The sequence below is a fragment of the Sinohyriopsis cumingii genome, chromosome 1, assembly GCF_028554795.1.
Source record: "Sinohyriopsis cumingii isolate HCF-2022 chromosome 1, ASM2855479v2, whole genome shotgun sequence".
In the NCBI taxonomy this organism is placed as follows: Eukaryota; Metazoa; Mollusca; class Bivalvia; order Unionida; family Unionidae; genus Sinohyriopsis; species Sinohyriopsis cumingii.
This window is the reverse complement of record NC_142961.1, coordinates 31,680,464-31,698,979: the sequence shown is the minus strand read 5'-3', so window position 1 is coordinate 31,698,979 and position 18,516 is coordinate 31,680,464. Positions and strand designations below refer to the sequence as shown.

The following is an 18,516-nucleotide window of genomic DNA, read 5'->3' as shown; positions in this document are numbered from 1 at the left end:
TAAAAAGGTTACTGCATTTGTATGGGAAAATATGAACTCGTTTTGTTGGATGAATATACTGCACTCACAAAGTCATGCAGTATTTCCATTCGAAAAACTCGTTCATATTTTCCCATACAAATGCAATAACCTATAAATAACAGACCATATTTCAAGTTTTATTAAAATCAAATCAGAATATCACTTCCAAATTCGTAACAAGCTCAGCCAATCAGATGACAACTGACAGATGGTGCATGGTAGCAGCAAGGCCATATCATAAACTCATTTGGCCTTATGACCAGGTGAGCTAATAATTTCACTGCAGTTCTTGTAGCTGACATGTTCACAACATTCACAAGTGAAGTTGTTAACAAAAATGACAGAAATACACCAATGGAAAATTTCGTTTATAACAAAAGAAAGCTGCAGCATTATGAAGATATGAAACCTCTGAAAAGAATGTTTAACACTTCAGTTGCCATGCAAAAAGAATGTTGTTTTGGGTTTAATGCAATTTCTCTGCTCAAGATAGGCTATACATGGCAGCCAGTATAACTGGTGGAGTAAGAACCCAGGAAAACCCCAGTCATCGTTGTTGTTGTAGGGTTTAACGCCATTTTTCAGCACATGATAGGCTATGCATGGGGGCCAGTATTAATGGTGAAGGAAGAACCCAGGAAATCCCCGGAAAGAACCACCGACCCTCGAGAAGCTACTGGAAAACTTTCTCACATACCCACATTGGAAAAGCCCAGTAAGAACCAATGAACCATGGGAAGTTACTTGCAGCTTTCTCACTTACCCACAATGGCTGAACTGTAGACACAAACCCACATGGACAGAGGTGAGATGGCAGTGATTGGAAAATGCAAGCTCTTTAATTCTCCTGGCCACCTGGGGCTTCCAACATGCAAAAATGTAAGCAACAGTATCGTGTGACCTGCTGTAAAACCTTTGGTCATATTTGATACCCCAGTAATATGGACCTTATTTACTAACCTGCTTGTTATCTGTTTGACTTTGCTCCAAAGACTTCTTGTATTGCTGTTTTGCCTTAGTTTCCACAGTGCTCATGCGTGACAACCTATGGCTTAATGCTGTATGATGCAGACTAGAAAAGACATATGCAAGAGTTTTTATTAATACCAGATAAATAATTATCACATTATTCCTTATAAGGGCTGTTCCATTTAAACATACATGGTACCCAGGGAAGGCAGTGTTTTAAAAGTATATGCCTGGGAACTTTGATGTCATATTAAAATGATCAGAAAATTCTAAATTGCATCTATGAGTGAGTACCTCACATTAAAAGTGCCTTCCCTGTGTCCCAGGTATGTTTTACTGGAGCAGCCCTAAGCATATTGTAATATTTAAACCAGTTACTGTTATGTAACAACATGCATGCATAGTACTTAAAGTGTCTTTATTTCACACTTTTCTCATTATTAATAAGTTTGTTTAATGGAAAATAAAGTACAAACCTTATTTATTGCACTGTACTGCAATATGGTCAAGTCTCTTTATAGCATCTTTCTAATGATTCTTCATTGATTTGGACAGAATCTGTCAGTATGTATGTGATCTTGCTTTATACCTGATTTTATAATTTAAAATGTATTTAAAATATGACAAATGATGACTAACATAGATAACTGGCATCCAGAATAAGTTAAATCATTATAAAAGACTAACTTTAGTTTGTTTCTCCTCTGCATCAACACTTGTTTCCTTCTTCTCAACCTCTGCAGATCTTTTGTCAATTGGTCTATCTCACTCCTGTAAAAAAATTATTGTGCAGTACATTTAAAAGAAACTTAAGTTATAATACTTGTTTGGCTGTAACATAATGCTCACTTTACACTAAAATATTCTGTAATCTGTGTACAATAAAGCTCACTTCACAATAATTTGTCTTGTAAGATGGCACTGATGGGTCTAGTCAAGTATATTTTCTGTGCATTTCTCCATATTTAAGCAGGAAAAAAATTCAAATGTATAACACTACTTTCTACTAATCTTTTATTTTAAGTAACTAATTTCAGTAGGTTTTATTTCTTTAAAAAAGATTGAACAATAAACAAATTTAATTGGTTGCAATTTTTTTGTCATAAATAAGTTTTACATGATAAACAGTAAATGTAAATACTGTTACATGTGTAATGTTATGGAGGTACTGCATGGGCTTGAAATCAATTAAAAAGTTATTACAAGTCTAAAGAGATCTCAAAATTGATAAATTTGTTACTGAGGTAATATGAAAATATTACTTTACTCAAATGTAAAATTGATCATTAAGTGATACAGTCTATAATTATTACCGACCATCAACAAACTGTTAACCTGACTTTTATGACAAAATAAACCACTCATGTTACTAATCCTGTCTTAAGAAAGTAAAGGTTATACGGCTGCACTACAACGTTTATCAAGTTTTATGTCCAGCGAATATGTCCGGATTAACGAGTTTTCAGGATAATTGAATCATGCACATTTTTTATTTTACGATATCATCACACCATATATATGTACATGTATATGCTAGCTTTAAATGTAATGTACTGTATATTCAATAATGGTTGAAATAAATTAATGAATACATCTATTAATTTGTGTTTATTTCACATTATTATAACATGTGCTTGTACGTACATATACAGTAAATAGAAGTTTAGACAATTAACATATCAAACACATCACAGTATGTTCATGTACATGTATGTACTGTACATACATTTATTATGTCAATTTCCTGAAGAAGTCTGTAACCTTTGTTTGCCTGGATTCTTTGAAGCCCTATACTGTCCACAGCTTAAAAATGTCAACGGTATTTGCACAATAAACAATAAACTGTGATTGTTACATACAATTGGTAAACAACAAAGAGGCTTAATGACACTTTTAATTTATTTACCATATGTTATGTCAAAAAGCGTGGACGATTTGATCCCAGTGTGTTTATTTAATTATTAACACCCCCGTCGGCGACTAGCTAAAACAGACATTGTTTATACAATTGCTGGTTACAATATGGTCACGCTACTTAGTTATTGATAGTGGCCATAGATTCTCAAGGGCTTCACTACTGTGTTTTATGTATTATTCTTCTGACTGTATTTTCACATATGATTTTTCGAATTTTCTTATTTTTGGACAGATTATTTCTGGATTATCAAGACAAGTTTTAACGTAATTTTAAACTTTGGTCCCCGATTTTGATTTCCGGATCCAGAACGCGGATTTCTTGATTAACGGAACAAATTAACGTTTAGGAATTCTGTTCCCATTGAATTATGTCCAGATAGCAAGGTTTCCGGATAAACGGAGTTCGGATTAACGAGGCTCCACTGTATATCTTTATTGTATGTTTGATTTTTGTAGGTAATTGAGGGTTGGAGTTTTTGCCTACCTGACTTTCGTCATGATTGTAAGAAGTAAACAAGATGTTGACTTGAATCTGAGTGCAAGGTCTGACCTTGTTTATGAGTTAGTGGCTTTTCCATGAATCTCTTGCATCAAAGGTCAGGTGGGTACCTGTATATTTAGGTGATATGGTAAACAATAACTTATTCCTATTTCATATCAGTCTTTGGGAATATATGACCAGAATTTGCAGTTGAGTTCAACGAAAATTTGAGAGGAATTATTTAAATTATTCATTTGAATTAAAACGTGCTCATTGAATTTTTGACTAAAACACTACTTTCTGGAGAACTCATTCCAGGACATTCTGGATTGTATTGTTGTGGAATTCATTCTCAATTTTGGATATGTGATAGGACATTTGTGATTATCTGGAATTTAATTCACAAAACTATATCTTTTGAACTGTTTACTTTGTAACTTAGAGAAATAAATTATCTGTTGAATTTTACTTGTTGTTTCATTTCCTTTCTGTTGCACAGTTTAAGACAATAGAGTCAAAACACGAGGTCTGACAAATCTTGAGCCAAAAACCCATGAGTGACCAGATGTTGCATGCACCACAAATATTGAAGACAAGGTTATTTTAAGCCACTGTTTACCGACATTTCAACAGAAACAGATCACAGAAAGTGGTGGTTTGTACATCAGACATGCTGATGCCAATCCCTTCTATGTTCTGTCTAAGCAACAGTAAAGAGTGACCAATAATACACTGCTTTATTGTATGACTGACAATGTCTGTTTAGAGATGAATTGCTGATCTGCTGGTGAGGCTTCAGTTCTAAAGGAAAGTTGACAGTCCCATTTACTTAAGTGCTTCAATAAAGCTCACAGTATATTATTCAATCATAAGAATAAGACAGGCAATAATAGATACTAATCCATATAATGTAGCTGAATACAAGGTCAATTACAACAATTATGAGTCACTTTGTTGTAAAATAATTTAAATTTAAGAATTAATTCAGTATTATCTGTATTACTGGGTGAATAAAGACATTTCAACTCCTAGTGAGACATCCAAGAAAAGAAAGACATATTCTTTGAAAGATAAGTTGGATCTTTTTAAGCAACTTAAATCCAGTTAAATGCAAAGTCAAGTTGATAAGAAGTAAAGAGAACACTGAAATTATTTGACAATGTTCAGCACTGGATCAATACTGATGAGGACTGTCCCACTGTTCAATGTAAGAATGATACTGAAATTGTCAGTTTTTTTATGCTACCAGAAAAAAAAACAGAGATCATGATCAGTGGGAAGCAGGTTCTACTATTGACAGTAATGAGGACCTACTGGAAGCCATTTTTCAAGCCATACTTAGATTGGAGAAGGTAATGAGGACAAGATACACTATATTAGTAATAGATGGATGCACTGATCAATGAATGAGCAGGGGACATAATCCATGCCTTCTTTCCAAAAGGTGCTGAGATAATAGGCATAAATGGTTCAGAACATGGAAAATAGAAAATCCAAAGTTTCATATGAAATGCTTACATCGGTTACTTATTTCAAGCTGGGTTACAAGATTCTTTTCTTGTGTTCCATCTGATTTTGAAATTTGCTAGACCCTATTTACCATTATTCAAATTAGTGAAAGTTTTGAACTCCAATTTTATTTAATCAAAAGAAAGTATTCCATGTAACACTGTCATGCCTGTGATTATGATATAACTTTATGTTTACACTGGTGAGAATGAAACTCCAATCATATATGGGTACAAAATTTAAACAGATACACTTGGGACTTGTGATAACACTGATGACAGGGGCCAAGAAGCCGATTAATGAGTTATCTAAGACCTTGAACCCATGTTATTCAGTAAAGTTGGCAGCTCCTTACCATCAAGTTATGTTTTCACCCCATGTACCCAATACCTAGATATAGTTGTTGTTGTTGTTGTTGTTGTAGGGTTTAATGACATTTTTCAGCACAAGATAGGCTATACATGGCGGCCAGTATTAATGATGGAGGAAGAACCCGGAAAAACCCTGGAAAGAACCACTGACCCACGAGAAGCTACTGGCAGGCTTTCTCACATAACCACATTAGCCGAATCCGAGACTCGAACCGACGCAGACAGAGGTGAGATGGCAGTGATCCGTAACGGTGAGCGCTTTAGACCACTTGGCCACTCAGGGCCCCCCTAGATATAGTAATAACTGACCCATTTACATACCATAAAGAATGATTACAATGATGGGTATAAAATTGTAAAACAAAATGCACATTCCACTCTTTCACTGTGGAAGCCATGTTAGTGGTGTAATTGAAAAAGACCAACAAGTTGTTTCCTGACATTAACATTATTTATATTTTTTTGACATTACTGGCCACGGTGTAGAACAGTACAGCATACTTAATTGAGGATGACTGGGCCTTTTGAAATTTTGAAAAATATAAATGAAATCAATTATGTGGATTTAACATTTTAACTGGTACCCAACCTAAACTGGCAAGCCAATATCATGGGCTGGTAAACGGTAAAATATCATTCTCCTGGATGATGGTCAGTCATGTAATTTGAACAACACTGACATCATTATCATAAAGGCTAGTTTGGAAAATCGTCCCTGAAAGTGCGGTATTTGTCTACTTGTTGCATATAAGTGTGATTCACAATGGGTAAACAGTACATAATTTTTTTCTTTGTTCAAGGATGGTTGTTAACTGCAGCCTCATAGCATCTGAAAGTGTGATGATGTAGCCAGCAAAAATGACCTTTGTTCCCAAAGAAGTGGATTCCCTTTATTCAAATTTTCCAAACACTTTCAGAAAAATCACCCATCAGTCCTGTGACTGTTGAACTTGTATGTGAACTACTAGTGCATGCATGTAGACTGTCCACCAATGAATTTGTCACTATACAGTTGTCCTCTGCCACAGCCAGCAATGTCAGAAAATAATAAAAAGTGGCAGAGAACAACTTGCTGGTCTAGTCATGCACAATGCAATTTAATGTCACAGGTCCCAATTCAATTTATTTCCCAATTAAGTTTATTCTCTTTCATTTTCTGAGATTTATTTTGTTGGACTGGCTAATTCACCAGCTCAGAATCCACTTTATTGTGACTGAACGTAGCTATAAATGTACAAAAAAAAGAAGGTGTATTGATTCTGCTTCACAACTTTCATTCACATGACCCTTCCTATATCTGTATGGTGATAAGCAATGGAGCCATCATTAATTGAGTCATTTTCATTTGAAGTCCCTTCATTGTTTTGACTGCACTGGCTTGTTATGATCCTGTTATACTATTGACAGATATGAGAAGAAGAAAAAAAAACATCACTGTATCGTATTTAGTGAACTCAGACTAGAATTATTTACCAACAAATAAAAGAAGTGATACAAGTTACATCACCTTCACAAACACTGTGACTGTGTAATTGACAGGTTTGAATAGCTGTTTATATCCAGCATACAATTAGTTTAGATGCAAACTGCCAGAGGTTGATGATGGTATTTATTTGAAACAATATCAACCTTTTTCAACCATCCCTGTTTCCAAATACTGTAGTATTAGAAATTTTTGTGGGGGGCTAATTTTTGTGGCTTTTGTTATTACCCCGATACCACAAATTTAAAGACATAACAAACGAATAGCCATGTGTGATGATGACCTCTCTCCTTTTCTAACAATGTTTCATTATTAGATATTAACAAAGCCACTAGCATCTAATAAATCAACATCAATACTGTAATCTGGCAATAAAATATTAACTTGCAAATATGTTTATTTTATTTTAACCCTTTGCAAAAAGAATTACAAAACATTTTATATTGTTCCAATGCATAGGTAGCTATAAGATATCTGGCAGCTGTAATTTTCAGTCACTGCCTTACATCAATATGTGAGATAATAAAGGATAAAGTTAACTGAGAAAAAGCATAAGGTATTCAAACACTAGTAATACTGAAAATGATAGAAATAATAATAAAAAATACTAGTATATGAAAATTAAATGTAATACTTATTTGAATCGATTGTAATATTTCAATCCTCCTGAAAGCACTTTTCATTTTATCCATACATTTTTAATCCAAAAGAACAAGCCTGCAAAATACTAGAACTATTGCTTGAAGCTCTATTATCAATGAAACAATAAGTATATACACAAATAACAGTAGAATATTAAATCTCACTTAACAACTTTTGGCAAATTTACAATATCAACATCATGTCTATCAAGTGTCATTATATACACATATGCTTGCCAGGTAAATAATACCAAAACTGCAGAATTAAACCAGTCCAGCTTTCTCAAAACCCCAAATAATTAGGTCCAATCTTCATGAACTGACTTGATTAAGGTTCAAGGGTCACTAATAAAGTGCACCGATCATCACCTGTAACACCTTCCTTTCTCATGATGGCCTGCATTAACTATTTTGCATACAAATACACCATTATCTGGGTGGGTTTTTTTTACCAAGAAAAGAAACTCCTTTTCCTAAAAACATTAGCACTCTATCTATATTAATATACTACCAGCGTGAATTCACTAAATTTGTCATTAAATGTAATGTTTACTACACTCATGTACTTTCCAATGTATATACTTGGTTATACACTCAATAATTTTTATACCAATAACATTTCCAAAATCACATTTCTTTTTATTTTACCACCAATGTATCTAATAAGTACTAAATCTCTGTATATTTTGGATGGTCTTCAAATGCTATGGAAAACTTGAATATACATGTTAAGAAATAATTATCATTAGGCCTACATTTAAGTGTTACTTCAAACAATTATACTTAGGCCAATTAAGTCTTTGAAAGGTTTCCACATTATACTGTCAATCAATCCAAATATGTTTTCCCCAGTAGCTGCTCCATGACAAAACTGGGATACCCAGCAATTCAGAATCAACTGCCAAAGTAACAGGATCTATAGTATGCACAACCAGAGGGTACTGCTTGTGGCATCACTGCTTCCGTCATTGGAAACTGTAAAAGACACTGATCTCATTCTTACTGCTAGGTTTGTCTTGAAGGTATCAGCTTCATGAACTACCAGAGTTGTTTGTTGATTCTGCAGCATTTCATACCCATAGCTACCAACCTTCCAGGCTCACAATTAGTGAAAATAGGGATAAAAAGTCGTGAATTTGGACATGAATTAGTGAAAAATACCATGACAATAACTCCATCCACTCTGACCGTCAATACTACTCTATATCAAGATCGCAATATAAAACTAAAACACTACATATATGAAGAAATATTTATTTATCAAGACATGATACTTTGGCAGACTTGAACTTCTCAACTGCTTGATTATAAATTTGCTTTCTAAACAGTTCAGACTTCTTGCCTGCCGGTTGATCTTGGCGACTAAAATTGCTGAAAAATTTTCTGCAGCTAAGGAGGCCCTAAAGTCTGTCTTATTTTTCCTCACTAGAGAAAATACTCTTTCTCTGTCACTGTTTCTGTGAGGAATGCACAGGAACTACAGCAGTTTTGGTTCTTCCACAGGAAAATTTGGAAGTGATTTTCGAGTCCGGGAACATTTGTCGGAACAGATGTTTAGCATAAATGTTTAGCATGGTCTCCAGGTGATAAAGGTAGATTGTGTTCGACAAGAAAACTCACAAATAATGCTTCAGCGCTGGGAGCTTGCAGGTCTTCCGCTGATGGCTTAAAATATTCCAGAGCTGAAATTTGCGAATTCTTAATTTTCCAAACTTCTATGTGTTTTTTGCAACCGATGTGCTTCCTCACATCATCTCTACGATGGCACATTGAGTGCAAAAAGCATGAAGAATATCAATGCTTAATGGCAAAATGCATGTCCAATTTTTGATATATTCCAAATTAAACTTCACTTTTTGAGCAATACATTTCTTTTTCCTTGGTGGTGAAGACATTTTCAAAATCTTACATGCGATGCTGAACGGTAAGTCAAATCAGTGGTGGTGACGCATGCGCAGAGCAAAACTCCAGTTAGGTTCCAGTTTCTCTCAAAAGCATTTGTAAAATTACTCTTATACATATAGATTAAAATAGGCTAAAATGCTTGCTATCGGGCCAACTGTACTAATCGGCTGTAGATCTACTAATATCGCAACCAGCAGTACCGGACCATTTCGGCAACTGCGAATATCACGACTAGCGCTTAACAGGAAATCGGTTATTTCATTAAACATTTAAAATAATTGAGAATTGGAGAATTCGTGAACTTTTGGCTTGTGGCATGAATCCGTGAATCACTGAAAAAGTCGTGAAATTCACGTCAAATTCGTGAAGGTTGGCAGCTACGCATACCTTCTGAAATTTTGTTGTCCAGAAATTCTCCTTAAATTCTGTTTTAATGGATCAGTTGTTTTCAACAGAAAGTTTAACTGTGTTAAAAGCTCAAACATCAGCACAGATAATGTGCATATCCTCACTGTCTGACAGTGCGCTTTACAGTATGAAGACAGAGACAAATCTGAGGATTTTATTTTGGTCCATTCCTTTTACGGTTTGCACTCCATGTCTTCTTACATCACATCTACCACCAAGTTTGACAGAAATTTTTTATTCATACACACCACAGTGAATATGAATTCCTTTATTAGACTGTTTTACAAATGGCCATATATCTGTCTAAATATTTAGAACTTCTGGCTAGCACTTGACTTTTTGACTTCTTCCAATTTTCTTTTCATACAAGTGCGGTCTGCCATTTAAAAAAAAACAACTACCAATTGCTCTATTCAGTGCTTGGAGAAGGTTGATAGTCTGTATGGGAACCACTGAATTTGCAGTTCAAACAATTTTTATTTTTGAGCAGAATGAAACATTATGACAAGTAATTTTTTTGCTGATTCAGCCATTTACAGTAGCCTTGCCTAAACAACCTGTAGAACTGTTCACACTTCATCCATAAACAATATGTAGAATCTATAGGGGTAAACAGGTCTGCAACATACAGAATACTCTTCCTCTTTCAACTTAGAATACAGGATGCCAGAGTGGGGTGGAAGGAAGAAATCTTTGCAAATGTAGCAGTATTACATAATTACAAATTAGTTAAGTAACACATAATTACCCCGGGGCCCCGAGTGGCCGAGTGGTCTAAAGCGCTCTCCGTTACGGATCACTGCCATCTCACCTCTGTCTGCGCAGGTTCGAGTCTCGGATTCGGCCAATGTGGGTATGTGAGAAAGCTTGCCAGTAGCTTCTCGAGGGTCGGTGGTTCTTTCCGGGGTTTTCCCGGGTTCTTCCTCCACCATTAATACTGGCCGCCATGTATAGCCTATCGTGTGCTGAAAAATGGCGTTAAACCCTACAACAACAACAACATAATTACCCCTCTAAAAAAATAAATTCTAACAGCAGTAATACATTACCTTCTACCTTTACACAGCTAGTTAGGAGAGGGGCTGATAGTCTCAACATGAACTGGTAAAAGAAATGTGCTTACCCTTACAGTATTCATGTTATCTATTGTGAGCTGGTAGATGACTTCTTGCCCCATGTTGTACTGCCATAACAGGACCAAACAAATATATACTTTCACACTGGTGCACCAAGAGCAGAAGAAAAATTACAAAAAGGTTGTGTGAGAGCACCTGAATGGTGTTCCTATAAAGTCATCCAATGAGAAGTGATTAAAGTGGGCCCAAGATGTAGCAATAACCCTAACCTTATTGGCCTTAGTTCTCATGAAAAAAAAGGTCCCTCTCTATGAAGGGCTGATAATAGATGAAACATCAATATTATCTAGTTTTAATGGAACCCAACAATCTTTCAAAATTCAATGCTATTAAGATGAATAAGCAAATACATGCACGATGTTTTGCATATAATGGTGGCATTGGGCTTTAAATATATTATTTTAAGACAAAGTTGAAGCCGTGCTACTCAAGGCTTTGATTTATTTTAGAAACAGGATAAATTGTTACAGACCCTATGCTTATATTCAACATGTGAGAAACTAATTACATAGCTATTGTTTACCTGAGGACCTCCTCTGTAACATTTTTATCCTCTGCTGATGCAACATTACGAAGGGCTTCCTCCAGCTGCCTGCCTTCCAGTATACCCTCACCTGATTGCTCCAATGTCTTGAACCTGTAAATAACAATTGCACAGGTGAAGATACATGCAGTATTTTAGCTAAATTGTCATCTGTGAAACAATATAAATGATTTCACAGGTCAGTGCAAATATAACTTTGTTATAACTGATTAATGCAAAGCTTAACCTGCTACTGGTGATGACGACACAGGGGATACTTTTTTACTTGCTTCCACAAGCAACAAAGATGTTTCTGTTCATCAACTGAGTGTAGCACATTTAAAAACATTTATGATTGTAAAACATGTTAGTGGCAGGAAGCAGAGATGGGCATACAGACTATATAGTCTTGTACAAGCCTGCTTTGCCATTGTATGGAGTGGGCTGTTTTCCATGAACTATATAATTCAAACAACAATTGGATGCACTAAGTAAGGACTGTAATGTGCAAAGTTCATTAATATTAGATAACAGTACAAATCTTGACCATACAATCTGGTAATCATCACACATCTTTGCCTCATTATGGGAAACCTACTGTGAATTCTGTCATTAAGCAATTTTTTTTTTGTTTTCAGTGACCCTGAACTTTGATCTTCTGACCTCTCAAGTCAATAAGGTTATTTGTTTCTGACAGGGCAGCTAACCAGCATAATGTGGTGAAGGTATATGAAGCAGAACTCACATTATTGCACAGAAAGTATTCTGCTATGTTTAGCCATGAATGTCACCAAGACACATGTTAAAATATTTTCTTAAATTTCACCAGTTACACACAAGTCACTCAGCTTGCAACTGTTTCATATTATCTTTTCACAAGATTCAGTTTTGAAGACATGTCTTTGCTGAATATATCTGATAATAAAATATCCTTAGGATCATCATGATATTGTTTCCTACTGCTGCATTAATGTACATGACGAAAATCAATACTGGAAGTACTGGGTATAATGCCAGGATATGCACAGCAGATGCTTTTGAAGCATATATAATATATTCTAAAATCTTTCACAAAAGTACAGATATGTTGGTATTTAGATCTGCACCATTAACATTCAAACCCAACAAATTGCAACGAGTGTATTATTAAAAAGGGTTAAGTCAATGCCAACAAGAAGGTGCCAGAAGATCTGATACATGGCCACTATGCTGGAGGTCACTATTTTAGAATCAGTCGCATGTTATTGCTATAGTGTCTTTGTGAAAACCATGCTGATATAACCATCCAATCAAGAGAAGTAACCATATACAGATCTTCAAGATGGCCAGCAAAGCAATCATTTTGAGTTAGGATCAGCATCAATAGACATGTATAAGGATGAAATAGTACAATGCATGAAAAAACTTTTTCAAAACAAAGACAACATGCCAGTAATGCCATCCATTAAAACAAATAAAAAAATAAACAGCTGTAACAAATATTTTTTACATTTTTGGATGATAATTCATCATTTTCATCATCTTCATTTTGGAGCAATTACAACGTGTGAGCAGTGTGCAAGTAAAACCCCATACCCAATATTTTAAAAATGGCCACCATTTTTTTCATGACCAAGTCATAAAAAATGCAAGCCCCATGTCTACATGACTATCCATTTTGGACAAGTAGTAATAACAAGATATTCAAAATGGCAACCATGCTGGCCACAATGCAAGTCTAATTATCACCATTTTCATATAAGACAAAACAGATTTCACAAGTCTTTCAGCTAAAATTCTGTTAATATGACTAGCCATTCAGGAAAAATAGCGATAACAGTTAAAAGCTGGCTTATATGGCAGTTATGTTGGAGGTTTCATTAGCACCATTTCAGTCAAGATCAGTTATTTATCATAAGGAGTCTTTCGGTGGAAAGCCCGAGTCACCATGGCTATCCATTTAGAACAATTAGCAGTAATAAGATTTTCAAGACGACCACCATGACAGGCCTGTTTGAAGTCAAATTGCCCAAAATTTTCACTTAAGACCAAGAAGAATAAGAAGCCTTGCAGTGAAAACCCCTTGTTGATATGACCATTTATTCAGAAGCAATAACAAGATTTACAATATGACCTTAGAGGCAATCAAACATCTCAGGGGCACCATTTTTTTCAGGACTGTGTGTGTGCGTGTGCTTGCATGCATGTGTGTGTGTGTAACGTTTCATGGCGATCCTCCTGGTAGACAACTAACAGATGACTTCAAAAATAAAAATAATGACATGCTGCTGTCAAAAGACCTGTATTTACAGTCATTGCACATATACGTTTTGAATTTGTGACGGTAGGGATATGCATGACATGGACCAGGGGTCACGCTACCAGGTGAAGTGGTTGATTAAGACGCCTAAAAAATTAAAACTTAGCTTTCTTCTGTTAGGATAGTGAAAACAATTTCACCCTGTGATTTTTATTTTAGAAGTACATTGATTGGCCATACATTCTGAGATGCCGCCCCACCCCATAACCAGGTTAGTTCTATTGTGTTGTAGCGAAATGTATTCATCAAGCCATCATTAGCTAGGCCTAGTTTGATATCAATTACACTGACAAAGAAACTCTTGCCATTCACAGATGGGTTCTGATAGCTGATTGACCATTAACCCTTTCCTGAGTAAGTTACCAACTATCATTGCCTTATTTCTGCATGTTACCCCTTGATAATAAAAACATACAAACTTGTGTTTCAGTATTTTAACAATAGTATGTAAATAGCAATTTGTGCTGTAAGAACAGAATTGGTGATCTGGATATTTTAACTGCCTCTTGTACACTATTTTGTCATAAATTTAGTTTGTTTTAAGTGAATCAGAAACGGGGAAATCCCTATAATGGCAGACAATGCCATCTGGGAAGTAACAATTTATTACACTGTCTGTTTTCATGAATCATTGGATAAATATATTCAGAAAAATATTCAGTTCATAGAAAGCAAAGCCTTGGTTTTATGTTATTTAAGATTTAACTTTAAAAATGTTCTAATGAATTCAAGTTCGAGTCCTGATGAAGAATCCAAGATGGAAGGCAATGACATATCCTGTATCCTTTGTGGTGTTGGAATGTCAACAGTTCTGTGTTATTCACAAACAATAATATGATGTTTGAATTTCCCAATAAAATTTAGTGAAATGTTTTTGTCCAAGAAATCTGTATGAGCACACACATATTTCCAGGAAAAAAGGAATTAATCCTTTTGAATCAAAATAATTTGAATAAACATTAAAATAACTCCAAACTGACACAACAAAAGAACACCTTGACATCAAGTGTGTTAAGCCCAGACTGAGATTATTTCTCTGAAGCAATGGTTATACAGTAATTTTGAGACACAGACTAGGTACCCGTATGAAGGTCACACGATCATGTTTACATCACATATTCTCAACATGGCCCTGACAAAACCAATCATTTTACTCAAAGAATAAAATCTGAAAATGGTTGTTTACTCCACTAACACTGTACAAGTTTAGGGTCACCACAACATGAAAACTGTAGACAATGTGACGTCATGGCCAGCTGTGACTCCCTTTATTTTGCGACATTAAAATGAAGAGAACATTATTATTACATGAGCTGTTCAGACTAAGAAGGTTGGTGCACTCAGGCGTAATTGTGGTTAGTTTTTATAATCTAAAAAATATCTTTAACCATTTCCAGGATAAAAAGCTGACCACATTATGATCATGGTTAAAGTGCCCCGTTTTAAGGAATTCTTAGATTTGTGTAATTACTTGTTTGATTGTTGGAACTCAGTGCAACAGAAATATTCCTTAGCCTTAAATAATTAGCAAATTAGTAGGAGCAAATGTCATGGAGTGAAGTGTTAATGAGTTTCCATGATGCCATGGTTGACTTTTTGTGAGCTCAGGTCAAAACCGCTTGAGTGTCCCTGTCATACCAGAGTCCCTATTAAAACCTAGTGGTGTACACTGGTGGTATGACTACAGTCACTGTGGCAGCATTAATGGTAGTAGACAGGTACAAATCACGATTTTACGTTATTCTAGGCTAAAATAGTTGTAGAAGCAAGTATGTTGGTGTGTAATATCATGAATGTTCTCTGTTTACACCAAATACAAATGCACACACACACAGTTCCACGTCCACTTCCTGTTCAGCTCTCTCTTCTCACTGTTCAGCTCTCACTTCTCCCTGTTCAGCTCTCACTTCTCACTGTTCAGCTCTCACTTCTCACTGTTCTGTCAAAAAGGAGAAGTCACTTCTCCCTAAAACTCAAATCTAGCTTTACACCTGATGGACTACGTGGATTAAAGCAGATTATTAGTACAGTTGTCTGTAATGCATGGGATCTTTACAGCTGTTTGCAAATAGTTATATGTGAAGAAAATATCATTCTTGATGCAGGTGCTTCATTTTCAGATTTAACAAATTCTGACTGGCTTGAGATTTTATCCTCCTTTTTGAAAAATCCAAATGCTAACCATATAGCAACAAATATGCAAAACATTTTGGGTAGATATGTATATTTAATCATGTCTCTCATGTATAAAACTAAAAGACAAGCTTACATACCTGAATGCACCTGGTTTTCTCATGCACTTAACTGCCAGTGACCCTTCCAAAATTTACTCAAAGTCTTGCACATGCATACTGATGTAAAGAAAGTTTCCTAATTCATTAAAAAATATTTATTTTCAAGATTTATTACATGCATAATGTGAAAGACAAGATGAAAATTTTAATCAAATCAAAGCTGCAGTAAATATATATTTCCTATATTTTAGTGAAGGTTGTAGGAACATTTCCTGTATGCTGACTTATATTAACATCACATGATACAACTACTCAAAACAGGGCATAGGTAACAGCATTTATAATGGCCACAGATAATCATTTGATTAGGTGCCATACAATGTTGACTGACATATCAGAAAGGTCTTTTGCTTTGTGGTTAGACAGTAGCACTAGACAAAATCTTAGAATGAAAAGTTTGTGCAGATATCTAATTTTGCATTTGTAATATTTTAGTTCCAATATGCATAACAGGAATACTCACGCTTGCAGATCTTTTGGATCTAGAATATTGGCTTTGTTAACATTGCAGCAGAACCATTCCAGAAAGGGACTTAGTGCCTCATTTTCAAACATCCAATCCAGGCCCTGTGGATCCAAGCTATCTGCCTTGGGATGGCCCAGCTGTACCAAAGTCTGAACTAATTGTTCCCCCTTCATTGCTGAAAGATCTGTTCAAAGAAAAGGAAAAGAAGTGTCATAAACTCAATTTACTTTTATATAAATTGCCATGGCAATGTTTACAAAGTACTCTCTAAGACAAAGACTGAGGCACGAGGCCTCTGAAACTGGGGACCCTTTAGGAACCCTATGAATCTTCATTTATGACTACACCCTAACATGCTGGAACCAAGGATTGTTTAGGTGTGATGAAAGTATGTTACCACTGCTATGTTAGAATGTGACATAACCAGTGCTAAAAAAAATCTCATAGCCTGAAGTCCCTCAAATTTTAGATTGAACATATACTGTGTTCTAAGTCAGGTGCCCATTGGGCTTATCGAAAAAAATTTAATTTGCCTGAGGAAACTTTGATCTTGCTGATGAAATGTGTAAATGTATTTTCAAGATGTTGACATGACTCCCATAATACAGCGCAATCTAAATAAGATCACCACTGTCCCATGTGACATTGAGATCTGCTTTTAATCAAATTGAATCATGGCGTGTCATGTTAAAAATATGATTTTGTGGTCATAAACTCCCTGACAATTTTCAGTAATCTTCAAAATAGAAGAAAAAATCCCACAAAAAAGACCACTTTCAGTATATGCCAGTGACATGCAGCTTGTAATAACAGTGAATAGTCATGATTGCAGCTGATGAAAAACTATCCCTTGGGCAGTTAAATAGCGGCAATTAAAGGTAATGATGTCAGGTATAAACCACCATTTCACATATTACTTAAATGGCTAACAATAGCTAGTTAAATGTGTTTGTAGGCTGCAGTGGGTGTGCCCATTGTGCTAACTTGCATAGGTAGGATCAGGAAGTGGAACAGACATTATAGGTAAATCAAAGAGATGCTAGATGCGTGTACAAGAACATAAGTTATTACATATCATTGCCTTGAATGAGAATGTTCAAGTCATATGTATTATATTTTGACAAGTTTGTTCACAGTGGCAACATTTCTTTGAAATTGGATTTTACTGCATATATAGAATGCAAAGCATGACCATTTCAGTTGTTGAAATTGTGTTCAAGTGTCATTTTTGAAGCTGATTTAGGAAGCAATTAGCTATCAGCAAAGCCCAACAAAAATAAATTTCAGCCAGTGACCTTGACCTCTCACCTTCTGACCCCAAAATCAATGGAGTTCTTTGTTATTCCACAATGTTTGGTATTTAAAATGATCGAGTGTGTGTGTGTGTGATTTAGATTTTTAACATAGCTTTAACAATTTTTCAGTCATATTGCTATGATGTCCACAGTGTGGCAGTTTATAGTGATGTCTAGCACTGAGGCATCAAACCAAAGACATGTATCATGATACCCAACCATGTCATATTAACCTGACACCAGGCCAACCAGTCCTAACATTAACCTCCTAATGCTGAGTGCCTAGTGAGGCAGCTGTTTGTACCGTTTTTGGTATGACTCTGCTGGGGTTCAAACCCACGACCTCCCGTTTCCGAGGCATAAGCTCTAACCAATAGGCCACTGGAATGGTATGTTAACTTGGTAGGTGATTAGGTAAAATTTACACACTGATAAATACACAGCCATGATCATTTAATCATTATAATTCCAATTAAATTCCTTTCTAACATCAGATCATCAGATTTAATCAACAAAACATTAACTTTAATGTACATCGAAGTTTTCTTTCATTATCCTATTAACTGCGATAGAATACACTGCATGATCTTCGCTAGCCAAAATTGATCAATCCTTTATACAGTGATATGGGGTAGAATGTCATAATGGGTCATGCCAGTGATATATTGTTATGATCATTATTTTAATATCCAAAAAATGGCTGCTGTGGGTAAATCCAGAATATTCCTTTTTTTCTCTTGACAATTACGCTTGAGTATGGCATATGTTGTTATAGTAATGTTGTTATTACTTTCTATG

At 35.3% G+C, this 18,516-nt stretch overlaps 1 protein-coding gene across 3 annotated transcripts in view; it reads right to left on the bottom strand.

Moving 5' to 3' along the window:
- LOC149806646 (HAUS augmin-like complex subunit 3) overlaps positions 1–18,516 on the bottom strand; it is a 56,199-nt gene that overhangs the window by 34,618 nt on the left and 3,065 nt on the right. For all 3 annotated transcript variants that reach the window (XM_089956081.1, XM_089956090.1, XM_089956101.1), the window contains exons 2-5: positions 16,421–16,607; positions 11,365–11,478; positions 1,678–1,761; positions 982–1,093 (exon numbers count right to left, since the gene is read on the bottom strand). In XM_089956081.1, the coding sequence (XP_089812207.1) occupies positions 982–1,093; positions 1,678–1,761; positions 11,365–11,478; positions 16,421–16,596 (486 nt within the window). In that variant the 5' untranslated portion in view covers positions 16,597–16,607. The remainder of the gene's footprint in view (positions 1–981; positions 1,094–1,677; positions 1,762–11,364; positions 11,479–16,420; positions 16,608–18,516) is intronic.